The sequence below is a fragment of the Oncorhynchus mykiss genome, chromosome 16, assembly GCF_013265735.2.
Source record: "Oncorhynchus mykiss isolate Arlee chromosome 16, USDA_OmykA_1.1, whole genome shotgun sequence".
Taxonomy (NCBI): Eukaryota; Metazoa; Chordata; class Actinopteri; order Salmoniformes; family Salmonidae; genus Oncorhynchus; species Oncorhynchus mykiss.
Window position 1 is genome coordinate 57,894,636 of NC_048580.1, and position 27,396 is coordinate 57,922,031.

Genomic DNA, 27,396 nt, shown 5'->3' on the forward strand with positions numbered 1-27,396 from the left:
AAATCACTGGTCTTATCAGTAGTCTTGTATGTCTTCCATTTCCTAATAATTGCTCCCACAGTTGATTTCTTCAAACCAAGCTGCTTACCTATTGCAGATTCAGTCTTCCCAGCCTGGTGCAGGTCTACAATTTTGTTTCTGGTGTCCTTTGACAGCTCTTTGGTCTTGGCCATAGTGGAGTTTGGAGTGTGACTGTTTGAGGTTGTGGACAGGTGTATTTTATACTGATAACAAGTTCAAACAGGTGCCATTAATACAGGTAACGAATGGAGGACAGAGGAGCCTCTTAGAGAAGAAGTTACAGGTCTGTGAGAGCCAGAAATCTTGCTTGTTTGTAGGTGACCAAATACTTATTTTCCACCATAATTTGCAAATAAATTAATTAAAACTCCTACAATGTGATTTTCTGGATTTTTTTTCTCATTTTGTCTGTCATAGTTGAAGTGTACCTATGATGAAAATTACAGGCCTCTCTCATCTTTTTAAGTGGGAGAACTTGCACAATTGGTGGCTGACTAAATACTTTTTTGCCCCACTGTAGCTGGATATACGCTGCACTTGCAAGATAGAACAGCACATTCCGGTAAGCAAAGGGGGGGTGGTCTGTGCATATTTGTAAACAACATCTGGTGCACGAATCTAAGGAAGACGCTAGATTTTGCTTGCCTGAAGTAGAGCATATTGTGATAGATTGCAGGCCACAATAATTACCTAGAGACTTTTCAGCTATACTTTTCGTGGCTGTTTATTTACCACCACAGATAGATGCTGGCACTAAGACCGCACTCAGTCAGCTGTATAAGGAAATAAGCAAACAAGAAAACCACTCACCCAGAGGCGGCACTCCTAGTGGCCGGAGACTTTAATGCAAGGAAACTTAAATCAGTTCTTCCAAATTTCTAGCAACATGTTAAATGTGCAACCAGAGGGAAAATAATTCTAGATCACCTGTACTCCACACAGAGGCGCGTACAAAGCCCTCCCTCACACTCCATTTGGTAAATCCAAACACAACTCTATCCTCCTGATTCCTGCTTACAAGCAAAAATTAAAGCAGGAAGACCAGTGACTCGGTCTATAAAAAAGTGGTCAGATGAATAAGATGCTAAACTACAGGACTGTTTTGCTATCACAGACTGGAACACGTTCAGGAATTCTTCCGCTGGCATTGAGGAGTACACCACATCAGTCCCTGGCTTTATCAGTAAGTGCATTGAGGATGTCATCCCCACAGTGACTGTATGTACATACAGTGGATTTACAGGCAACATTCGCACTGAGCTAAAGGGTAGAGCTGCCGCTTTCAAGGTGCGGGACTCTAACGCGGAAGCTTACAAGAAATCCTGCTATGCCCTGCGACGAACCATCAAACAGGCAAATGCAGGGCTAAGATCGAATCATACTACACCGGCTCTGACACTCGTCTTATGTGGCAGGGCTTGCAAACTATTACAGACTACAAAGGGAAGCACAGCCGTGAGCTGCCCAGTGACATGAGCCTACCAGATGAGCTAAATCACTTCTATGCTCGCTTCGAGGCAAGCAACACTGAGGCACTGAGCATCAGCTGTTCTGGACGACTGTGTGATCACGCTCTCCAAGGCCGACATGAGTAAGACCTTTAAGCAGGTCAACATACACAAGGATGCGGGGCCAGACAGATTACCAGGACGTGTGCTCCGGGCATGTGCTGACCAACTGGCAGATGTGTTCACTGACATTTTCAACATGTCCCTGATTGAGTCTGTAGTACCAACATGTTTCAAGCAGACCACCAAGAACACAAAGGCAACCTGCCTAAATGACTACATGACTACAGACCCGTAGCACTCACGTCCGTAGCCATGAAGTGCTTTGAAAGGTTGGTAATGGCTCACATCAACACCATTATCCCAGAAACCCTAGACCCACTCCAATTTGCCCAAACAGATCCACAGAGGATGCAATCTCTATTGCACCCCACACTGCCCTTTCCCACCTGGACAAAAGGAACACTTATGTGAGAATGCTATTCATTGACTACAGCTCAGCGTTCAACACCATAGTACCCTCAAAGCTCGTCACTAAGCTAAGGATCCTGGGACCAAACACCTCCCTCTGCAACTGGATCCTGGACTTCCTGACGGGCTGCCTCCAGGTGGTGTGGGTAGGTTGCAACACATCTGCCACTCTGATCATCATCAACACTGGAGCTCCCCAAGGGTGCATGCTCAGTCCCCTCCTGTACTTCCTGTTCACCCTCGACTGCATGGCCAGGCACAACTCCAAACCATCAGAGACTCCAGTCACCCAAGTTATAGTGTTTTCTCTGCTACCCTAAGGCAAGCGGTACCGGAGCGCCAAGTCTAGTACCAAAAGGCTCCTCAACAGCTTCTACCCCCAAGACATTAGACTGCTGAGCAATTCATAAAAATTGGGACAATTTACATTGACCCCCCCCCCTCTTGTACAGATTACCTCAACTAGCCTGTACCCCTGCACACTGACTCGGTACCGGTGCCCCCTGTATATAGCCTCGTTACTCTTACTGTGTTACTTTTTATTATTGCTTTTTATTTTAGCCTACTTGGTAAATATTTTCTTCTTCTTGAACTGCACTGTTTGTTGGTTAAGGGCTTGTAAGTAAGCATTTCACGGTAAAGTCTACACTTTTTGTCTTCGGTGCATGTGGCAAATAAAGTGTAACGACCCTGGGTTTATAAGCGCGGAAATCGACCCTGCCGCTCGAGCATGCTTTTGCGGCACAGTCGATAGCGCGCCGGACCTCGGGCTCGAAGGTCAAGGGTTCGAGACCTGCTCCCTGCTGTTTCATTACAAAAGTATGATTTGATTTGATAAATTGGACACACCTGAGTGTCATTAATGTCTCTAGGACGGTCTAATAGGATAAAGTGCCAGGGCTGAATTCTTGTCCCAGTCCATCCGTGATGGGAAGTCAATTCAGCCCCAATGTCATTTACTTTAGAAGGTGGAAACTGTATAAAAAAATATTAGGACTTGCAATAATGTTAGTAATAGAAATTGGTTTTCTAGCAAATGCTTATGTATTATAAACAAATCAAACTGTTAGCTCCTTATCGATCCTCTGCTTAGGATATGTATTACATAAAGTTGCAGCTCTACTGCAACATAGAGTACAATATTATCTAGTGCTTGATGTTGTGTGCATACTGTTTTTTATATGGCACAAACTTTACAGGATCAAGTCTTGTACCGCACCTCTACACACTCTAGGTCTCTCCACTCCTCTATTCTGTAGTATTACAGAACCTGTTCTACAACTTTGTCTGTAGCATCAACAGGAAGGGAGGGTCAGAGCATGTACTATCAGCATGATTCAAACTCAGTTTGCTGAGGGATCATTAGAATGGGTTAGATATGGGTACACATTTAGATCTTAATTTGAACCAGTTTGCTATAGCAGGAAAATAATCCTGCAGCAACAGCAAATGTGCATTATTATGTGGATTATAATTAATGGCCATTTTTGTAGGGGTTGATATATTCTTCATAAGAGAAAATCAAGTCTGAAATGTCCAAGTGAAAATTACGAACTTCAGAAGCCTTTTTAAACCTGAAATACACTACACGTTTTAAGATCTCCTGCAAAAGAGTGGTCAAATTAGTGCCAGGACTACACAAAAAATGACCTTCTCCTATTCACATGAATTGTTACAGTGGGTGTGTCAGTTTTACGGAGAACACAAGGGGGTGTTCCAAGGAATCCATGTCATTGAAGTGATTTCATGTCATGTGTAGTGTGACAAACCTTGAAAACCATTTAGGATCATAATCGTGTTTGTTGTGAGGTATGGCTGAGAGATACGGAGACACATTTCCATGACGCGCATACTTTAATCAAATTTGAAATATAAACAAAAACATTTTGATATATTGACTATTGATACAAAAGTGGCATAGTGGACGTTAGCAGGGAGTAAAAGAGAAGCAAAGAGAAGAAAAAAAAGACCAGTGCGCAAAAGTGAAGGAAACCAAGTCTAGTATTATACAGTGAACCTTTACGCTATGTTTAGGATACACAACAGCTCAGCTTTGATTGCTCTTAAAGGTTTGGTGAGGGCAGGGCACACACTGGTTCCAGGCTCTCAGATTAGCCATGGTTAGGCATTGTCACTTTTCTGCAGATAGGTGATGATTCCAAAATAGCTATCAATTGTTCTCCTGAATCTGCTGTGTCCCAATTCTATACCACCAGATATCGTGTTGGATTCTACTGCATCGAGGTCAAGAAATTAGTTGAAAGCAACATGTGTAAATCATTATCCTAAACAGAGAGAGGTTATGAATTATCATTCGCACAATAGTAAAACTCCCACAGAGGTGATGTTGACGTTTCCATTCAAGTGTTGGCATCGAAGTTATCCCATTCTGGCATAGCTCGTAGATCAAGAGGTGATAAGCTGCTGCTGAAAAGTACTGTGAAGCGTGATGATAAAAAAACACATTAAACAACTAAACAACAGTGGTGGAAAAGTACCCAATTGTAATACTTGAGCAAAAGTAAAGATACCTTAATAAAAAAGTACTCAAGTAAACGTGAAAGTCACCCAGTAAAATGTACGGATAGCCAGGGGTACACTCCAACACTCAGACATTATTTACAAACAAAGCATTTGTGTTTAGTGAGGTTGCCAGATTAAAGGCCCTATCGATGACCAGGGATGTTCTCTTGACAATTGTGTGAATTGGAAAATGTTCCTGTCCTGCCAAGCATTCAAAATGTAATGCGTACAAAATGTAATGAGTTATTTTCTTTAGTAATGTATTAGAGTAAAAATAAAAGTTGTCAAAAATATAAATAGTAAAGTACTATAAAGTATTTATGCTCAAGTACTTACTTTACACCACTGCAAAACAATCACCATACAAACACACCTCGGCCCTGTCAAAACATAAATTCATCCGAGCATGATGTGGTTTATTCAGTGCAGTGATTCATTGTGTCTTCAGACATCCAAAACATCAAAGTGTCTCTCCCAGTTCCTCCTTGTGTGGGTAAAAGCCAATCCAGCTTGGTTTTGGTCGGTATTTTTTTCCCTCTGTCATATATGACACAAAGCATGATCCAGAATCTCAATGGACGATGTTTGGTGTAACTGTGTCCTCTTCTCCAGCTGATGGCTCTCACCCTATCAGTGTCGTAGAGCAGTTCCGTTAGAACCATCTCCAGTCCCAGTCCAGCCAGTTGTGTGTGTTTGTGTTTGTGTTTGTGTTCATGTGTGTGCGTGTCTACAGCCTGATGTTCCTCTCCTGCATGTCCTTCCGACAGATGCCCCCCAAGGTGTTGAACTTTGACCCCAGGTCCCCCAGGAACTCCAGGTTGTCATCTAGATTGTTTAGCGACAGCTCGTCCAGTGACTGACACTTGCTGCCTGTCCCCTCGTAGCCATACCCGTAGGGTTGGTAGTCCACCTCGTCTCCAATCATATGCAGCTTCTGGAGATCCAATGTGTCAATGTTAGAAAAAAGTTATCTTAAATCATATTTGAATTAGATTCTACAAAATCTTATAAAACTCTCAATACTAGTAACTAAACAAGTAGGCTATTTATATGTAATAGATCCAATAGAGGGATACTTCTTGCATTACAGAATTTGTATTAATGATAAGACAAATATTAGCACCATTTGTTCTTGTTTTCAAGACCACATGGTGCATCACACACATCTTTACCTAAATGTCTCTCTCTGTTCCAACACCACAGGCTACTTACTGTATGCAACCTTTTCCACATGTCTGCATGTCACATACAGTACCAGTCAAACGTTTGGACACACCTACTCATTCAAGGGTTTTTCTTTATTTTTACTATTTTCTACATTGTAGAATAATAGTGATGACATCAAAACCATGACATAACACATATGGAATCATGTAGTAACCAAAAAAGTGTTAACCAAGTCAAAATATATTTTATATTTGAGATTCTTCAAAGAAGCCACCCTCTGCATTGATGACAGCTTTGCAAACTCTTGGAATTCTCTCAACCAGTTTCATGAGGTAGTCACCTGGAATGCATTTCAATTAAGAGGTGTACCTTGTTAAAAGTTCATTTGGGGAATTTCCTTCCTTCGTAATGCATCTGAGCCAATCCTTTGTGTTGTGACAAGGTAGGGGTGGTATACAGTGGGCTCCAGTGTAGCGCAACGGTCTAAGGCACTGCATCTCAGTGCTAGAAGCGTCACTCCAGGCCCTGGATCGATTCCAGGCTGTATCACAACCGGCTGTGATTGGGAGGCCCATAGGGCGGAGCACAATTGACCCAACGTTAGGGTTTGGCCGGGGTGGGCCGTCACTGTAAATAAAAATGTGTTCTTAACTGACTTGCATAGTTAAATAAAAAAATAAAAACTGAAGATCGCCCTATTTGTTAAAAGACCAAGTCCATATTATGTCAAGAACAGCTCAAATAAGCAAAGAGAAACGACAGTCCATCATTACTTTAAGACATGAAGGTCAGTCAATGCGGAACATTTCAAGAACTTTGAAAGTTTCATCAAATGCAGTCGCAAAAACCATCAAGCTCTATGATGAAACTGGCTCTCATGAGGACCACCACAGGAAAGGCAGACCTAGAGTTACCTCTGCTGCATAGGATAAGTTGCCAGCCTCAGAAATCGGCAATTAACTGCAACTCAGATTTAAGCCCAAATAAATGCTTCACGGAGTTCAAGTAACAGACACATCTCAACATCAACTGTTCGGAGGAGACTGCGTGAATCAGGCCTTCGTGGTTGAATTGCTGCAAAGAAACCACTTCTAAAGGACACCAATAAGAAGAAGAGACATGCTTAGGCCAAGAAACATGAGAAATTGACATTAGACTGGTGGAAATCTGTCCTTTGGTCTGATGAGTCCAAATTTGAGATTTTTGGTTCCAACCGCCGTGTCTTTGTGAGACGCAGAGTAGGTGAACGGAGGATGTCTGCATGTGTGGTTCCCACCGTGAAGCATGGAGGAGGAGGTGTGATGTTGTGGTGGTGCTTTGCTGGTGACACTGTCTGTGATTTATTAAGAATTCAAGGCACATTTAACCAGCATGACTGCAACAGCATTATGCAGCAATGCACAATCCCATCTGGTTTGCACTTAGTGGGACTATAATTTGTTTTCAACAGGACAATGACCCAAAACACACCTCCAGGCTGTGTAAGGGCTATTTGATCAAAAAGGAGAGTGACGGAGTGCTGCATCAGATGACCTGGTCTCCACAATCACCCGATCTCAACCCAATTGAGATGGTTTGGGATGAGTTGGACCGCAGAGTGAAGGAAAAGCAGCCAACAAGTGCTCAGCATATGTGGGAATTTCTTCAAGACTGACTACCTCATGAAGCTGGTTGAGAGAATGCCAAGAGTGTGCAAAGCTGTCATAAAGACAAAGGTTGGCTACTTTGAAGAATCTCAAATATTAAATATATTTTAATTTGTTTAACACTTTTTTGGCCTCTTACCCGGTCTATGTGCTCTGAGATGTGCTGGTTTGACAGCAAGCCGAAGGAACGGGAATACCTCGAAGAGTTACTCTGAGGAGAGAGTGGAGAAAACACAAAAAACAAACATGGATGATTGATGGAGGAACAACAGTGTATGTCGTGTGTGTCAATGGTGTGGTGTCAAGTCGACCACATCCTGATGTGCACGGCAACACTTACCCTCATGGTATTGTTCCTGCTTGTAGTCTGGTACTGCAATTAGAAAATACACATTCATATTATACGGATCGATTGCATTAATGCACCCACTTCACTGTATAAAACCTTGATAACCTGTAGTTAATCTGTAATAACCTGTATCTATACACCTGTCAAATCATACAGCACTATGGTAAATAATTCATAAAAGGAGGGTTATGTTTCCCTCTAGTGGCTGCCTGGAGATGTCACTCACCATGCCCCGCCCACCCTGGCTTCTCAGAGTTCCGTTGGCCTCGCCCATTCTCTGGAATGTTCCCCCTCCTGAGAACCCTCCCTCTCCTGACGAGGACACCTGGGTGACCTGGGGAGAGATGGAGGTTGAGTTCTGAGACACAGGCGCTGCTGCTGGGACTGTACTGGATGGCCGCTGTTTTGCAAGCTCTGACCCAACTTCACTATTTTGTGATTCTTTTGTCATTCATTTTTACTTTATTTTCATGAAATGTATCCTCTATCATTTCTTACAACCGACAAGAACATTTATCAGCAGTTAATTACCTAAATTCAGCCTTCATCTTCAACTCAACTCTGCCCTGAGCTCTTTTTGTAATTCCGACCCAATTTTTGGGATACACAAGAGGAAACGCCGGCATTACAGAGGCAAGAGAGGAAGGATTCTGAAGCGTGTAAGGCGAAGGGAAAACCGGCCACCTCTTCCCTCCATTGTACTTTCCAATGTCACTTGATAATAATTTGCTTCTAAAGTGATTCTCGAACTGCAATATTCTCTGCATTTCTGAAACATGGCTCTTGGTCTCCATCACCACTAGGGGTGAAAAAGTCATTGACCACTGTTATTTTACCCACAAGCAAGCATACAAGGCCCTCCCTCGTCAGCCATTCGGCAAATCAGATCATAACTCTGTACTCCTGCTCCCTGTTTACAAGCAGAAGTTCAAACAGAAAGTACCCGTGACACAATTCATTGAAAAATGGTTACAAGAATCAGAGAATATGCTACAGGACTACTTTGCTAGCGCTGATTGGAATATGTTTTGAGACTCCGCCGATAACATCAACAAGCTAACAACTTCCCTCACCGGCTTCATTAGGAAATGCATCGGCGAATTTGTCCCCACAGTGAAGGTTTGCTGCGTCCCCAATCAAAAGCCCTGGAATAACACTGAGGTTGGCGCTAAACTAAAGGATAGGGCTACCGCAGACAGGGCTTTCGCAGCCAACCCTGAGGCTACGGCTGAGGACTGGAACAAGTACAAAAAGTCCTGCTATGTCCTCCGCAGAGTCATCAAACGAGCAAAAGGACAATATAGGAATAAGGTGGAATCATATTACACATGCTTAGACGCCCTCCGCATGTGGCAGTGGCTACAGTCCATTACGAATTACAAAGGAAGACCCAGACATAAACTGCCCAACATTGCCTCTCTATCAGACGAACTCATTGCATTTTATGTATGCTTCGACAATACCAACATTGTGCCGGGTGTGAGGGCCGTCACCGAACCCAGATGATTGGGTGATATCGCTCTCCGAGGTCGACATGACTAAAGTCTTTAATCAGGTCAACACTCACAAGGCCGCGGGGCCCGACAGTATTCCAGGGCGCATTCTCAGAGCATGTGCAGAACATCTGGCAGGCATATTCACAGTCATTTTCAACCTCTCCCTGTTCCAGTCTGTAATCTCCACATGTTTTAAGATAAACACCATCACTCCTGTTCCCAAGACCTATAAGGCTTCATGCCACAATGACTACCTCCCTGTTGCACTCACATTTGTAATCATGTGGTGGTTTGAGAGGCTGGTTATGGCACACATCAACTCCAATTTGTACACCAACAGATCCATAGATGACACAATCTCAATTGTACGCCACACTGCCCTCACCCACATAGATAAAAGGAATACCTATGTGAGAATGTTGTTCATTGACTACAGCTCAGTGTTCAATGCCATTGTCCCCTCAACTCGTAACCAAGCTTACGACCCTGGGACTAAACACCCAGGTGGTGAGGGTAGGCAACATTACCTCTGCCACGCTGACCCACAACATGGGGGCCCCACAGGGGTGTGTGCTTAGTCCCCTCCTGTACTCCCTGTTCATCAACGACTGGTGGCTATGCATGATTCCAACACCATCATCAAGTTAGCTGATGACACAATGTAGGTAGGCCTGATCTTCGGCATTGATGAGACAGCCTACAGGGAAGAGGTCACTTAAAATGTTGACAGTTCCTCTTCCACCTCATGAGGTTGATAAGGTTTGGCAAGGGCCCTCAAATCCTCAAAAAGTTCTACAGCTGTACCATTGAGAACACCTTGACTGGCTGCATGACTGCCTGGTATGACAATAACACCGCCCTCGATCACATGGCGCTATAGAGGGTGGCATGAACAGCCCAGTAGGTCATTGGGGCCGAGCTCCCCGCCATCCAGAACCTCTATCAGGCGGTGTGAAAGGAAGGCCTGGAAAATCGTTGAAGACTCAAGCCACCCAAGCCATAGACTTTTCTCTCTACTTTCGCAAAGCAAGTGGTACTGGTGCATCAAGTCTGACACCAACAGGCTCCTGAACATCTTCTATTCCCAAGCCATAAGACTGCTAAATAGCTAACAAAGTAGCTAACTAAATGGCTACACACACTATCTGAGTTAACCCTTGTCACACACACTGACACTCCAACACATGTAAACACTCACTCCATAGTTTGCTCACACACACATACATTTATACTGACGCTACACTCACCCACTCATATCCAATCATAATTTACTCTGCTGCTACTCTGTTTATCATATATCCTGATGCAGTACATATCTACTTCTAGTGATCCAGTATCCCTGCACATTGTAAATATGGTACTGGAGCTGACCCTGTATCTCGTATGCTTACTGACTTTCTCATGTTCTTCTTATTTCTTATTTTTATTTCTTGTGTGTTTTTGTTCTACTTTTTTTTATTTTTAGTATTACATCGATATTGATTACTGCATTGTTTATAGTTTGCAAGAAAGGCATGTGACATCAAAACTTGAAAGGTTATATACATTTTAATGTAGACTGATGCCCTACTCCATCAGCTGACGGAATTGTGTACCACTGTTGTCACCACTATTTTGTTGCGTTAAGTATCTAACATGGTATGAACATGTTAGATAATGACATAGTAATAAGGAAAATGCACAAAGTGCTAAATGAAAGCATAACAGAGGATTATGAAGAGTTAAATTCTGTTATGTACACTGCGATGTAGTACCACTCAGTGTAGAACTACGGAAAGTGTACCACTGAGACAGGTAGGAAGGGCATTTAAGATCTTCACTCTTTGAAATGTCTCTCACAAATAGTTGACACAGGTCAAATGCAATGTGTATCAGTGCTATTGACCAGACCAACGGGGTCAAGCTAAATAAAACATAGGCTAATATCCTCCCTGAAACAACGTTTCCCACAGTTCAGATTGAGCTGTAGCCAGTGAACAAGGGCAGGCATGAACTGCAAGTATTTCACACTGCCCAAGTGGTTTGATGTGATGTGAGACTTCCATCGACTAGAGATGAGATGCATCCAAATGGGAAAAGTATTTTAAGGTATTTAAAAACACATACTTTTAAAAAAAAGTTTTAAAACAATGCATTGATGTTTGCATTGTGTGGACCTAAGTCTGAAACTTCAATGCTTGAAAATTGTCATTGTCAGTAAGGATGTCACTTACAATGGTCCTCCCTGTGGTTCTGTACATCTCATTGGTCTCTTGGGTCATCTCATTAGTCTTCTGAGTAAACTGTCCAATCAGAGAGCAAGAATTAAGCACAGCATAAACAACAGTTATTTAGACTGTGATCAAAGTGTTGTAGTAAGATGGTAGAAGATATAGTAACTAGTCTTGTTGTTGGTGGTGACAGAATTAAGAATATAATAATATTTACATTTTAGTCACTTATCAGATACTCTTATCCAGAGCGATTTACAGTTAATGAGTTCATACATTTCATTATTTTTTTTCTCCATGCTGGTCCCCCGTGGGAATCAAACCCACAACCCTGGCATTGCAAGCGCCATGCTCTACTGTACCAACTGAGCCACATAATATGATATACAGGTATGTGGAGTAAAAGTTCTCTAACGGTGGCAAATGAGGTGGTGTAGTACAGATGTAGGATCTTCATTTGATCCCCCTGTTGCAGGAGAACTTTTCACTTATAGTGTATTTAAGGTTTTAAAAGGCTTCGGAAGTTTGTAATTTCCACTTTCAAATTTCAGACTTGATTTTCCCTTACGAAAATCTATCAACCCCTACAAAACTGTCCATTAATTATAATCCACATAATAAAGCACATTTCCTGTTGCTGCAGAATTATTTTCCTGCTGTAGCAAACTGGCTCAAATTAGAATCCTACTTCTGTAGCAGATAGAAAGGTAGGGACAGGTATATAATAGGTAGTTCTGTTCAAACAGTAGCACTATCTTACAGATAGGAGACTTGGCTCCAACTCATTCTTCATGGGCAAGCATATGATACATATTGCTAGTAAATCCCTCAATCTTAGGAAACTATCATTTAATGTTACATTATATATACAAAATATATGTGGACACCCCTTCAAATGAGTGGATTCAGATATTTCAGTCACACCCGTTGCTGACAGGTGTACAAAATCGAGCACACAGCCATGCAATCTCCACAAACAAACATTGGCAGTAGAATGGCCTTACTGAAGAGCTCAGTGACCTTCAACATGGCACCGTCATAGGATGCCACCTTTCCAACAAGTCAGTTTGTCAAATTTCTGCCCTGCTAGAGCTTCCCCCAGTCAAATGTAAGTGCTGTTATTCTGAAGTGTAGGAGCAACAACGGCTCAGCCGCGAAGTGATAGACCACACAAGCTCACAGAACGGGACTGCCGAGTGCTGAAGCACGTAGCACGTAAAATATGTCTGTCCTTGGTTGCAACACTCACTACCGAGTTCCAATCTGCCACTGGAAGCAATGTCTGCACAATAACTGTTCATCGGGAGCTTCATGAAATAGGTTTCCTTGGCCGAGCAGCCGCCCACACAAGCCTAAGATCACCATGCGCAATGCCAAGCGTCGGCTGAAGTGGTGTAAAGCTTGCTGCCATTGGAGTCTGGAGCAGTGGAAATGTGTTCTCTGGAGTGATGAATCACGTTTCACTTTCTGGCAGTCCAGTGGACGAATTTGGGTTTGGCAAGTTATCAGGAGAACGCTACCTGCCCATGCATAGTGCCAACTGTAAAGTTTGGTGGAGGAGGAATAATGGTCTGGGGATGTTTTTATAAAGTTCGGGATAGGCCCCTTAGTTCCAGTGAAGGGAAATCTTAACGCTACAGCATACAATTACATTCTAGATGATTCTGTGTTTCCAACTTTGAGGCAACAGTTTGGTGAAGGCCATTTCCTGTTTCAACATGACAATTCCCCCATGGACAAAGTGAGGTCCATACTGAAATGATTGGTCAAGAACGGTATGGAAGAACTTGACTGGCCTGCACAGAGCCCTAACCTCAACTCCATTGAGCACTTTTGGGATGAATTCAAATCAAATCAAATTTTATTTGTCACATACACATGGTTAGCAGATGTTAATGCGAGTGTAGCGAAATGCTTGTGCTTCTAGTTCCGACAATGCAGTAATAACAAGTAATCTAACTAACAATTCCAAAACTACTGTCTTGTACACAGTGTAAGGGGATAAAGAATATGTACATAAGGATATATGAATGAGTGATGGTACAGAGCAGCATAGGCAAGATACAGTAGATGGTATCGAGTACAGTATGTACAAATGAGATGAGTATGTAAACAAAGTGGCATAGTTTAAAGTGGCTAGTGATACATGTATTACATAAGGATACAGTCGATGATATAGAGTACAGTATATACGTATGCATATGAGATGAATAATGTAGGGTAAGTAACATTATATAAGGTAACATTGTTTAAAGTGGCTAGTGATATATTTACATCATTTCCCATCAATTCCCATTATTAAAGTGGCTGGAGTTGAGTCAGTGTCAGTGTGTTGGCAGCAGCCACTCAGTGTTAGTGGTGGCTGTTTAACAGTCTGATGGCCTTGAGATAGAAGCTGTTTTTCAGTCTCTCGGTCCCAGCTTTGATGCACCTGTACTGACCTCGCCTTCTGGGTGATAGCGGGGTGAACAGGCAGTGGCTCGGGTGGTTGTTGTCCTTGATGATCTTCATGGCCTTCCTGTGACATCGGGTGGTGTAGGTGTCCTGGAGGGCAGGTAGTTTGCCCCCGGTGATGCGTTGTGCAGACCTCACTACCCTCTGGAGAGCCTTACGGTTGAGGGCGGTGCAGTTGCCATACCAGGCGGTGATACAGCCCGCCAGGATGCTCTCGATTGTGCATCTGTAGAAGTTTGTGAGTGCTTTTGGTGACAAGCCGAATTTCTTCAGCCTCCTGAGGTTGAAGAGGCGCTGCTGCGCCTTCTTCACGATGCTGTCTGTGTGAGTGGACCAATTCAGTTTGTCTGTGATGTGTATGCCGAGGAACTTAAAACTTGCTACCCTCTCCACTACTGTTCCATCGATGTGGATAGGGGGGTGTTCCCTCTGCTGTTTCCTGAAGTCCACAATCATCTCCTTAGTTTTGTTGACGTTGAGTGTGAGGTTATTTTCCTGACACCACACTCAGAGGGCCCTCACCTCCTCCCTGTAGGCCGTCTCGTCGTTGTTGGTAATCAAGCCTACCACTGTTGTGTCGTCCGCAAACTTGAATTGGAACACCGACTGCGAGCCAGGCTTAGTCGGCCAACATCAGTGCTCGACCCCACAAATGCTCTTGTGGCTGAATGGAAGCAAGTCCCCGCAGCAATGTTCCAGCATCTAGTGGAAAGCATTCCCAGAAGAGTGAAGGCCGTTATAGCAGCAATGGCGGGACCAAATCCATATTAATGCCCATGATTTTGGAATGAGATGTTCAACGAGTAGGTGTCCATCTTCTGAATCTCACTGATGTGGTCCACCGGGCCTACTTCACCATGCACGCTGTGTCCTACACAATCCAATACACTCAATATCTTAGTACATACTAATTCGCTCCATAATATCCGTACACTCTATACATCTCTGGTACACACTACTTAGATGTGGCCTATACTTAGCTCTTTAGTAGTCACATCTGTACTGTATTCTATAATTAATCTTCACCCTTTACAAAATGCAAGTCTCCTCCAAGACTTGTAAGCAAATGTTTAGGTTTCTAAAAGCACATTTTACAGTGGAACTGCCACCTGTTCTGGGCGCTCTAACACATTCTTTGAGCAGATGAGTCATCTTCCCTGCACAGTCAGCCTTACCATATAAATGTGGTTTGGAGAATGTGGTCAGTGTTGTAAATTACTCACTCTGCATGTTCTCATGAGTCACACCAAAATCATGGATGTGATCTCTTTAACTCTCTCATTGGTACTACAGAAACTAAATGATGCTAATAGTGACCGAACCTGCTTCATTCAGTGATTACCATACATACAGTACGTTTTAGAGGGAAGCACACACCCTACACAGAAACCACTAATTACCTGTAACTGTCGTGATATTAATGCCTTTCCCCTCCAACATATGACACCTCACACACTCTCACACGCTCTCTCACACACTCTCACACAACTCCACCTAACCGTGCAGAATACACCCACAGATACGACATTGAAAAATGTCAGACCCTGTGTTGACCATAGACTGTTTTTTGTCTTTTTAAATAAGGGTTGTGACACGGAAAAATATGAGTTACAGAAAGAATGAAAAAGAAGACAAGAAGAAAGTAAGAATAGTGGCCAGTTTACCGGTATGCCTGGGGTGGCCTGCTTCATTCCATCTATCACTTCCCTGTTAGGAGTGGTGGGGGTCAGGATCAACATGGGCTCACCCTAAAAGGTAGGGACAGGAGGGGAGGGAGAGAAGAAAAAAAGGAGGGTATGGGTATAAGAGCGGAAGAGAGGAGAGAGGAGAGGTAAGTAGAGAGGATGAGTTTATGATTGCAGAGGAGAGGAAAGAGAAAAGAGATGAGGAGAGGAAAGAGACGAGGAGAGGAAAGAGATGAGGAGAGAAAAGAGGAAAGATATGAGGAGAGGAAAGAGAAAGAGATGAGGATAGGATAGAGATTAGGAGAGAAAAGAGGAAAGAGATGAGGAGAGGAAATAAATGAGGATAGAAAAGAGATGAGGAGAGGAGAGGAAAGAGGAAAGAGATAAGGAGAGAGATGAGGAGATGAGTAGAGGAAAGAGGAAAGATATGAGGAGAGAAAAGAGATGAGGAGAGGAAAGAGAAAAGAGATGAGTAGAGAGATGAGGAGATGAGTAGAGGAAAGATATGAGGAGAGAAAATAGATGAGGAGAGGAAAGAGATGAGGAGAGAAAAGAGATGAGGAGAGGAGAGGAAGGAGGAAAGAGGAAAGAAGTGAGGAGAAGAGGAAAGAGAAAAGAGATGAGAGGAAAGAGATGAGGAGAGAAAAGAGATGAGGAGAGTAAAGAGATAAGGAGATGAGGAGAGGAAAGAGGAAAGAGATGAGGAGAGAAAATAGATGAGGAGAGGAAAGAGGAAAGAGGTGAGGAGAGGAAAGAGAAAAGAGATGAGGAGAGGAAAGAGATGAGGAGAGGAAAGAGATAAGGAGATGAGGAGAAGAAATAGGAAAGATGAGGAGAGGAAAGAGGAAAGAGATGAGGAGAGGAAAGAGAAAAGAGATGAGGAAAGAGACGAGGAGAGGAAAGAGAAAAGAGATGAGGAGAGGAAAGAGACGAGAAGAGGACAGAGAAAAGAGATGAGGAGAGGAAAGAGAAAAGAGATGAGGAGAGGAAAGAGACGAGAAGAGGAAAGAGAAAAGAGATGAGGAGAGGAAAGCGAAAAGAGACGAGGAGAGGAAAGAGACGAGAAGAGGACAGAGAAAAGAGATGAGGAAAGAGTAAGAGATGAGGAGAGGAAAGAGACGAGGAAAGGAAGAAGAAAAGAGATGAGGAGAGAAAATGAACATTGAAAGTTATTACAATATGAAACATCATGTCAGACTACAAACTGTTCACATACCAGAGGAAGAATACCTGTCTTGCCAACAGTAAAAACATGTCTTACCCAGACTCAATGACAACAATAACATGACTAGGGTTTCAAAGCTACTGGTGATTTACCAAAGTTACCGGAATCGTCAGTAATTTTGGTTATTTACAGAACATCTATGGCAACCTATTGTAACTTTGGTCAATTATACTTGAATAACTTAAATGTATATATATTTTTTATATATGTGTCAATATCATCCATGAGTATCTAGTAGATAGACCATATGGTTCAAAAGAAAATAGTCCAATTCATGAATAAAGCATCTAACTAACATGGCATTATTTTCAATTACCTCTGAAACTCTTCAACTATTGACTTTTTCACAACTGCCACCAGTTTGACGCCAAAACATTGACAACAAATACATACTGACATAGTAAAATAACTACATACTGACATAGTAAAATAACTACATACTGACATAGTAAAATAACTACATACTGACATAGTAAAATAACTACATACTGACATAGTAAAATAACTACATACTGACATAGTAAAATAACTACATACTGACATAGTAAAATAACTACATACTGACATAGTAAAATAACTACATACTGACATAGTAAAATAGCTACATACTGACATAGTAAAGTAACTACATACTGACATAGTAAAATAACTACATACTGACATAGTAAAGTAACTACATACTGACATAGTAAAATAACTACATACTGACATAGTAAAGTAACTACATACTGACATAGTAAAATAACTACATACTGACATAGTAAAATAACTACATACTGACATAGTAAAATAACTACATACTGACATAGTAAAATAACTACATACTGACATAGTAAAATAACTACATACTGACATAGTAAAATAACTACATACTGACATAGTAAAGTAACTACATACTGACATAGTAAAATAACTACATACTGACATAGTAAAATAACTACATACTGACATAGTAAAATAACTACATACTGGCATTGTAAAATAACTACATACTGACATAGTAAAATAACTACATACTGACATAGTAAAATAACTACATACTGACATAGTAAAATAACTACATACTGACATGGTAAAATAACTACATACTGACATAGTAAAATAACTACATACTGACATAGTAAAATAACTACATACTGACATAGTAAAATAACTACAAGTGTGTAAAATATGTATAAAGGATATCTCATATTAAACACCAATGGTATTCACTAAGTTAATGGTTTATATTTAGGATGATGTTTTACAGCTTTGTCATTCTATTTTTTATTTTAAAATAATCTTGTTTAATTATTACATATTTTACATGTGATAAGGCCACACAGAGTGCCAGAGATAGTTACAGACACCTGTGATATTCTGAAGTACCCAAAAAGGCCGCGAGATGTCTTGTGATAGATAACATAACATCTGTGAAAGACACAAATTCTGGTAGTTTACTGGTAAACTTAGAAAGTTTCCATTAATATACCCTCCCTTTGCAACCCTACACATGACAGCTCAGTAAGTGATTGTATTGTACACTCCTGTCTTTGTGCTGAACACCCAGACACATAACTTAATGTATACATTCGGCACAAATACTGTAGATATACATGCACGCATGCACGTGAACATATACACCCACACACACCTTGCATGCACTGCCCCCTGCCTCCTCATTGTATTTGATGAGAGTCTGGTTGCCCTCTTCTTGCAGGTTGAGGGGGAGGTGTGTGAACGTCTTACCACCACACTCACACAGCAGGAGGAAAAGCAGTAGCACTGGGAGAGGGACATACAACCACAGAGTCACCACTAACAGTCATATCTCATAGCATTTTACCATACAAAAATGAATGGATGTTTAGTCATGTTTTTATAACTTTTCATAGCATGCTGTATCACTGCTATCTATCAACATGTTTTAATTACAATAATGCATCAAAAGGTTGCTCTCAATTTGATAGATGTGATTTAGTTTAGACTGAATTGGTGTCTCTCTCTTCATTTTTTCCACTCTGAATTTCAGGCCACAACCATTACGTTCTAAGAGTGTCTAACTGACTTAGTGATTATCCTCCTACTCTATAACTATCCCTTATCCCTATATACAGTACTCCATTCCTATTCCCTTCTAACTCACGTAAGAGGAGCAGCAGTCCAGCCAGCAGTAGTCCTATAGCGGCAGGGCCCAGGCTGGAGCTCCGGGGGAGAGAGGCCCTACACTTGTCTCCTTTCCCACAGTCACACACTATCACCTGGACAATGTCATGTGCCTCCTGGCTTTGCTGGTCGAGGATCACCAGAGGCACCGTGTAGTTACCGTACGGCAGGGTCTTCAGACTGACCAGACCCGCCTCCATACCTGACCACCGGGGGGAGAGCGGTGAATGGAGAGGAAAAGAAAGTAGGAGGTTAATTAAGTAATAAGTCCTGAGGGGGTGTGGTACATGGCCAAAATACCACGGCTAAGGGCTGTTCTTACGCATGACTCAACCCAGAGTGCCTGGATACAGCCCTTAGCTGTGGTATATTGACCGTAAAGACCTGACGTCTGAGTAGTGGTATTGTCTAGGTTAGCAGGTTGTATGGAGATAGTAGATGGATAAAAGCAGTGCTTTGGTGTGTGGGTGTGTGTGTCCGTGCGTGCGTGCGTGCGGGTGTGTGTGTGTGTGTGTGTGTGTGTGTGTGTGTGTGTGTGTGTGTGTGTGTGTGTGTGTGTGTGTGTGTGTGTGTGTGTGTGTGTGTGTGTGTGTGTGTGTGTGTGTGTGTGTGTGTGTGTGTGTGTGCGTGCGTGCATGTGTATATGGGTGTGTGTGATTCTTCTGACCATTGGCAGGGTCCAGTTTCCAGTGGCTCTTCAGTGTTTTGTCTCCATTGTCCACTCCCAGGGAGAAGGAACAGGGGCATCCAAAGGGAGGTTTGTCCTTGTCTTCTACTGGCACAATCACTTTGTTACCACACATGACCAACTCCTTCTCCACCAAAGAGGGTATGTTATCATTGATATCCCCCAGGTGAACCAGAATGGTACCTGTAGCTGTGGCAGGAGGTTTGCCTGAGAGAGGAAGAGATTCTTTAAATACTCTATTATGCTCAATAGTATATACTGTACATATGCATACGTACGTACACACACAGCTACATGCATGTTCACACGCACACAGGTGCACACGCAGGCACACACACAAACACTCACACACAGACACAGACAAACGCACACCTCACGCACTAACCGTCATCTATGGCATGGATTAGGATAGTGTATATGTTGTCTTTGTTGACGTGAGGTGACTCCCGGTCCATCTTCTTCACTGTGGTAACCGCTCCTGTCTTGTTATCTATGGTGACCCAGCCTGCTGGGTCCTCAACTAACTCATACCTGGTCAGGACATGGATGGGACAGATAGATGCTTACTTTGAATGCATACTGTACATACAAAATAAGTTGTGGTAATCAATTTCACAACCCAGGTGAATCTGAGTCATCACATGTTGCCACCTACCTGATTTTTCCCACATCTGAGTCTACGTCAGTGACCTTGGGCGTGTACAGCACCTTCCCTGTCACCTCCTCCTCCTTCACGTACACGTCTACCACCTTTTTGTCAAACTCCGGGGGGTCGTTCACGTCAATCACCTTCACCGCCACGTTCACTCTTTGGGGGAGCGCGGTCAGGGTTTTAGGGGAGTTGGGCCCTCCTGAGCCACACACAAACAGAGGCTCCTCGTTCTCCACGGCGATCTCCACGTTGGTCACCGTCGTCTTCTCAAAATCCTTCCCCTGGGAAATGTAGTCAATAAGTCAATACAGAACAAAAATGGAAAAAACTACTTGGAACTAATACTATCTTAATTTGACCAGTTTCTCACAGCAGGAAAGTAATCCTGCAGCAACAAGACATGTGAGTTAATATGTGGAGTATAATTAATGGTAATTTATGTAGGGGTTTATACATTTTTCATCAGGGCAAATCAAGTCTGACATTTTAAGGTGGAAATTACAAACTTTTGAAGCCTTTTTAAACTTTGAATACACTAGAAGTTTGCATTTACTGTTGTGCAGGAAAATGATCTGCAACAACAGAGTGATCAAATTAAAATGGCATATCTGTAAGTGACGTTGATGCTCAGAACCTTGTATAAGGTCATAAGGTCAAACAGACTCACCTTGATGACAGTCAGTATACCCTCGTTGGTCTTGGGGTCGGTCTCAATCTTATAGTTCCCTTCCTCGTTCCCCTTCACAATGGAGTAAACAGCCCGCCATGCGGGGGTGTTGGGGGTGTCTGCGTCAGTCACAGCCACTCGGAGTATCTCCCGATTGGACTCCATCTCCATAACCTGAGTATTGTACTGCACAGAAAGAAGGTAAAGTAAATATTTGTGTTTCACAAATTACTTAAGACATGTTCACTCAATCAATCAGTTGATCAATTGATCAATCAACCAACAAATCAGTGAATCAGTCAATCAACCAGTCAACCAACTTGGAACTTACAGTCTTGTTTTTGAACACTGGCTGGTGAGTGTTGGAGTCCATTATGTGAAGGTTGACCACTGCAGTTGAGGACAGGGCTGGTTTCCCATGATCCTTGGCTTCAACAGTCACTTTATACATCTTTACTTTCTACATGAAGAACAAAATAAATTAAATATTGATCCCACCATTTTAAAATACATATTAAGAACACCTTTGTAATATTGAGTTACACCCCCTTTTTGCCCTCAGAACAGCCTCAATTCTTCGGGGCATGGACTCTACAAGGTGTTGAAAGTGTTCCACAGGGATGCTGGCCCATGTTGACTCCAAAGCTTCCCACAGTTGTGTCAAGTTGGCTGGATGTCCTTTGGGTGGTGGACCATTCTTGATACACACAGGAAACTGTTGAGCATGAAAACCCCAACAGCGTTGCAGTTCTTGACACAAACCGGTGCACCAGGCACCTACTACCTTACCCCATTCAAAAAGGTGCTTAAATATGTTGTCTTGCCCATTCACTCTCTGAATGGCACATACACAATTCATGTCTCATTTGTCTCAAGGCTAAAACATCCTTCTTTATCCTGTCTCCTCCACTTCATCTATACTGATTGAAGTGGATTTAACAAGTGACATCAATAAGGGATCATAGCTTTCACCTGGATTCCCCTGGTCAGACTCCCCATGTCATGTTCATAATGTTTTGTGTATGTGTTTGTGCGTGGGTGCGTCAAGTGGGTGTGTGTCTGTGCATGTAATGGCTTGTCTGTGTGTGCGTGTGTGTTGTAGTGGAATCTCACGTCGTAGTCGAAGCAGCCGGTGAAGGTGAGCTGGCTCATCTTGGTGCCCTCCACCTGCTTCAATTTGATCTGGGGCTCAGCTGGCTCCTGAGACAACACCCTTAAACTGATGGCGGAGTTCTCTGTGTTCGCCTCATCCCTGTCCTTGACTATCAGAGGCACTGGCAGATAGCCTTAGACGGGGAGACGAGGGCAGGAGGGGAAGATCAGGAAGGATGAGGAGAAATATTGGGGAAGAGGAGAGAAGAGGAGAGAAGGGGTAATTAGTTCCCTTTTACATGTTCTCTCTGCTCAAAAAGAGCACCCACTTGCCACTTGATTTCTCAGCCGAACACAATGACTGATTGGCGAACAGTCTAGTTAAGTATATTTTGTGCAAGGCCTATATGCAGGCACATGATTTACAGCCTTTCTGTGTACTGACCCTCTGGTAAACTTTCTTTCACACTGGCTTTCGTGACAAGGTTCTCAAAGTAAGGCTCATTGTCATTGATGTCCTTAATCGCCACGTCGAACCCCAGAGTCCTGTCCACGGGATTACCAGTCTCCTTGTCCATGATGTCAAAATTAATCTGTAGGAAATAATATTATTATTGTCAATTTATGTTTAAATATTATTTTTGGTTAAGATAGTTTTATCTGTCTGTTCTGTAATTTATCTGTAGTTTTATATTTTATCTGTCTGTTCGTCCGTCTGTCTGTCTGTCCGTCCTTCTGTCTGCGTGTGTCGATGCTCACGTGAAAGAAGGGGTATGTCTCCCTGTCGATGGGCTTGTGTACAGAAACCACTCCGTCTGTTTCGCCGATGGAGAACACGCCCATCGGTTCCTCGGTCACTCCGGTTCCACTAATACGGAACTGGTAGTTGTTTATGAGCATTGGTGTTCTATCGTTGAACATCTGGAAAGACAGCCTTGTTGATGAGCAGTTTGCAGTGCTATGAATACTGGATCCCTGGTTTAGGAGTAGCCCAAAATGGGTCCAGGATTTACAGTATGACTTACTACAGAGTTGGAAGCAACTGTTCTTCTAATGAATGACTATTAGACTATTTATGTGCCCAGTGCTTTTGTACCTTGTTTGGTGGTGTATGATGTTTTTACCTGTGTGGCTATCTTGGGAAAAGGTCCAGGGTCCTCCTCCACTAGCTCAATGGTGGACAGGACCCACCTTCTTTTGGAACGCACAAGCAGCTCCTTTAGGAAAAGGGATGAGGGCCATTGTACTTCTTTCTTTAAACTCAAAAATGTATTTCAAATTGTTCTCAATTTTTTTCTGGAAATGCCCATGACATACCCGCTTTTCCCGCTTGTTCATTGTGTAGTTGCCAGTATCGTGTGCCAGTGCTAATGCAACCATGATTGAGACCTGATGACAGAAACAGTGCAAACATGCAATTAGAGAGAATATATGTGTGCATAGTAAAAAAATTAAATACATAAAGATGAAGGTGTGATTCATCCAGCCATATTCCCACCCTGGGTTCGATCCAATAGCCTGCAGGTGAGTCATTGTAGGTGACAGACCTCTGGGAGACATGATCTATCTCTCTCTCTCTCTCTCTCTCTCTCTCTCTCTCTCTCTCTCTCTCTCTCTCTCTCTCTCCCATGAACACTGTTCATAGACATTTGTATAGACATAATAAAAAACACAAATTATATCTAATGAATCATCCAATGAGGTAGCCTAGCGGTTAATAGCGTTGGGCTAGTAACCAAAAGGTTGTGTGTTTGAATCCCTGAGCTGACTAAGTGAAAGATCTGTTGATGTGTCCTTAAGCAAGGCACTTATCCCTAATTGCTCATTGACAGTTTTGGCCAGTAAAGAAGTTCAGAGTGAAAACGCAATTCGATAGATCTGTGATCGATTAAATTCTGGAGAATGTTACAAAGTAGGACGTGAAATGAGGGCACTTGCATTCTCACCACCACGGCCTCTGATAAAGACTTCAGGTTTATTCATCCTCCAGAAGCCCTCCATACTCAGCTATCAACACCCATTCAATGATGTCACAATTATCATGGGAGATTTTCAAAGTCACTATTGATTCAAAGCTCAGTGAACTCCCTACATGCTCAGACAGGTAGTTTTAGTAGAGAGTAGTTTCGCATTAACATTCCAAGAAAGTTATTTAGCATATTTCAGTAAGTGATGCTGTGAAGTTAGGTGAACGGACATGTCACTGTAAATGAGGTGAGAGATGAGACGAGACAAGCTTCACAAAATAATGGTGGTAAAAGTTTAAGGGAAGATGGTATATTTACAGTTAAGTAGAGTGTGTGCAGAGCATTGGATAGCATAATTACTTACGCCTGACATGATTTTCAATGGAAAGTCTAGTTTAAAAAAGTTCACCGGATAATACCAGTTTGCAAGCTAGATTCAGCTAGCCTACAGTACAGCTAGCTAATTTCTCTGAGGTGATTTGGGTAACTAGACAGCTAATATGGACATAATCAGCTTTGTAAAACTTGGATGAACTTGACTGATGCTCCAACAGGCAGAAGCAGAGATTCGAAGACTAGGAAAAATAGTCTCTTCCCATCAGTTGTTGATGTTTTGATTTGTAGTCTACTGGCCTGAAGCACACTTCGCAGCTGAATGTAAAATAATAGGCATCCTTGCACACTCACACTTAAAACCTCTTAAGGATCCGCCCCTTTTTTCAATTTTCGCCTAAAATGACATACCCAAATCTAACTGCCTGTAGCGCATGCTCTTTAGCAAGGATATGCATATTCTTGGTACCACTTGAAAGGAAACACTTTGAAGTTTGTGGAAATGTGAAAGGAATGTAGGAGAAATAAAACAAAATTTTGTTGTATTTTTTTGTACCATCATCTTTGAAATGCAAGAGAAAGGCCATAATGTATTATTCCAGCCCAGGTGCAATTTAGATTTTGTCCACAAGATGGCAGCAGTGTATGTGCAAAGTTTCAGAATGATCCAATGAACCACTGCATTTCTGTTCAAAATGTTGTAACAAAACTGCCCAAATGTGCCTAATTTGTTTATTAATAACTTTTCATGTACAAAACTGTGCACTCTCCTCAAACAGTAGCATGCTATGCTTTCACTGTAATAGCTACTGTAAATTGGACAGTGCAGTTAGATTAACAATAATTTAAGCTTTCTGCCAATATCAGATATGTCTATGTCCTGGGAAATGTTCTTGTTTCTTACAACCTCAGCTCAACCGTCCCGTGGAAGGGACACCGATCCCGAAGAAGTTTTCAAGACAATGTCAATCAGATGGCAATGAAATCTCCCATTTGTCCAAAGTGTAATGGGTACATGCCTATGTGTAGCCTAACTGAACATCAACGGCACCAGGTAGCCTAGTGGTTAGAGTGTTGGGCCAGAAACCAAAAGGTTGCTAGATTGAATCCCTGAGCTGACAAAGGAAAAATCTGTTGTTCGGCCCCTGAACAAGGCAGTTAACCTACTCTTCCTAGGCCGTCATTGTAAATAAGAATTTGTTCTTAACTGACTTGCCTCGTTAAATACAATGAAAAGCCCCAGCTAACACACCTGACTCCAATAACCAACTAATCATGATCTTCAGTTAAAAATGCAATTAGTTTAAGTCAGGTGTGTTTGCTAGGGATGGAGAAAAGTGTGACACCAATCATGCCCTGAGGACTGGAATTGCCCAGGACTGCCTGGAGGGTTAAAACCCCTGGTAGGTATTTTGTGCCATTGTTTATGAGGTAGGCTAGATATACTAAAAACCTTTCAACATTCAGAGAGAAAACACTCAAAGCATTGCAGAGTGGCATACTAAAGTTATAACATGATATATTGCACCCAGATGACACTTCTGTGATCAATATTTCAGGTATGTTTACATTTATACCAGGGGTTGGAACCGGTTCATGGAACAGAACCGAAAATCAGAAAATAACATTTTTTGAGGAACATTACCAGAACCGAGAACAAAAGTGATCTATACTGTTCCGGAACAGAACTGTTATTTTAAAGCATGGGAACAGGTTATAATGTTGTTTTACACTCTGGACATTTTTTTCCAATCCCACAAAAAAACACAACAAAGCGCCTATGCAAAACCCTCACTGTCACTCAGAAATGTGTCTGCCTGCTGAAAATCTTTGCTAGTGTGTGTGTGTGTGTGTGTGAAGCCCACCTGCCCCTCCCTCTGAAGCATGCATAGGGTACTGTAGGTACTGACGTTACAGGGGTGATTCAGAAATTAGGGAGAGATTTTAATTAGAGAACAATGGATACACTTTTTCAATGCCAGTTAACAATATTATAGTTATCACGTTTCACATTGTATTTATCAACTACAAAAAGGTAAGAAGTGTTTTTATTTTAATTCTGGTGTTGCTCCACACATACAATCTTGTTAGCTAGCTAGCTTGTTAGCTAGCTCTGATCTAGCTCTGGAAAACTCTAGGTGACATTATGTGTAATGTAATGGATCTGAGATTCATGATCAAGAGCTAGCTCTGGTCCAACATTAGTTAAGCCAACTCTCTGAAATTCAAAGACATTCAAAGTTCCTTCATAGAAGCCGATCCTCCGTAGGTATAATTCTGTGGGTCTAATTCAGATAATGCATGTCATAACAACAAGATGCCCAGTGCTTCATGCCCAGAGCTCTCTTCATCCTCAAAATTTAGGTTGCATGTCGCACCCTACACTACACTTCTATGAACAATGCATGTACATAGCTTGCCCGCTCCACAGCAAGCTACTCTATCCATTGGTGAAGCGATTTAATGTCAAGCTAAATGGGTCGAAACGTTTCAGAACTTTATTTTGCTGGTCGGAACAGTGAAACTGAACACAAAAAATGAGGGTTCTGTTCAGAACTAAACGATTGGAAAATAATTTTTGTTCCAACCCCTGGTTTAGACAAATGTGCCTATTTTGTCAATGCTAATCTACTTTAGCACAATGAATTCTGTAGAAGCTGGTTTTGTACTCACTATCAGCTGAAGCAAGGACAACTTCCCCATTTTGGACCGTTCCGCTTGATATCCTCTGGGTGAATGTCAACAACTCAGCTTGAGACACTTATGTGACGGATGTATGTGAGGGACGGCCCACTATCCCTCCAGGCAGAACAGGCGTGTTTGATCCTGTGTGCGTGTGTGTGTGTGTGTGTGTGTACATTATCAGGACCCTAATGTGCTAACAAATCACCAGAATGTCCTAACAAGGTAGGAAAACAAGAAGATTTTAGAATATTCTGAACTTTTATCATGTTCTGAATTAGTTCAAATGCTATTTTAGGCTTAAGGGTTACACTCTTAGAAAAAAAGGTGCTATCTAGAACCTAAAAGGGTTCTTCGGCTGCCCCCATAGGAGAACCCTTTGAACAACCCCTTTTGGTTCCATGTAAAACCCTTT

General features: G+C 42.3%; 1 protein-coding gene across 1 annotated transcript; it reads right to left on the reverse strand.

Moving 5' to 3' along the window:
* Positions 1-3,835: 3,835 nt before the first annotated feature.
* On the reverse strand, positions 3,836-27,053 carry LOC110492399 (cadherin-like protein 26). Its single transcript, XM_021566683.2, has 19 exons — positions 26,973-27,053; positions 23,317-23,388; positions 23,124-23,216; positions 22,759-22,920; positions 22,445-22,592; positions 22,021-22,193; positions 21,239-21,367; positions 20,908-21,093; positions 20,244-20,521; positions 19,974-20,119; positions 19,568-19,795; positions 18,881-19,102; positions 18,389-18,519; positions 15,510-15,593; positions 11,395-11,463; positions 7,912-8,019; positions 7,677-7,709; positions 7,476-7,547; positions 3,836-5,457 (listed from the first exon to the last, which is right to left on the reverse strand). Exons 1-19 carry the CDS (start codon positions 27,000-27,002, stop codon positions 5,251-5,253), a joined length of 2,571 nt encoding a protein of 856 aa, XP_021422358.1. The 5' UTR covers positions 27,003-27,053; the 3' UTR covers positions 3,836-5,250.
* Between the last annotated feature and the right edge of the window lie 343 nt (positions 27,054-27,396).

Coding starts and splice junctions, on each gene's coding strand:
- LOC110492399 (XM_021566683.2), bottom strand. CDS start 27,002: ATGGGGAAGTTGTCCTTGCTTCAGCTGATA. Junction 22,194..22,444: donor GAAAGAAAGTTTACCAGAGG/GTCAGTACACAG, acceptor TCCCCGTCTAAG/GCTATCTGCCAGTGCCTCTG. Junction 20,522..20,907: donor GTATACTGACTGTCATCAAG/GTGAGTCTGTTT, acceptor TACATTTCCCAG/GGGAAGGATTTTGAGAAGAC.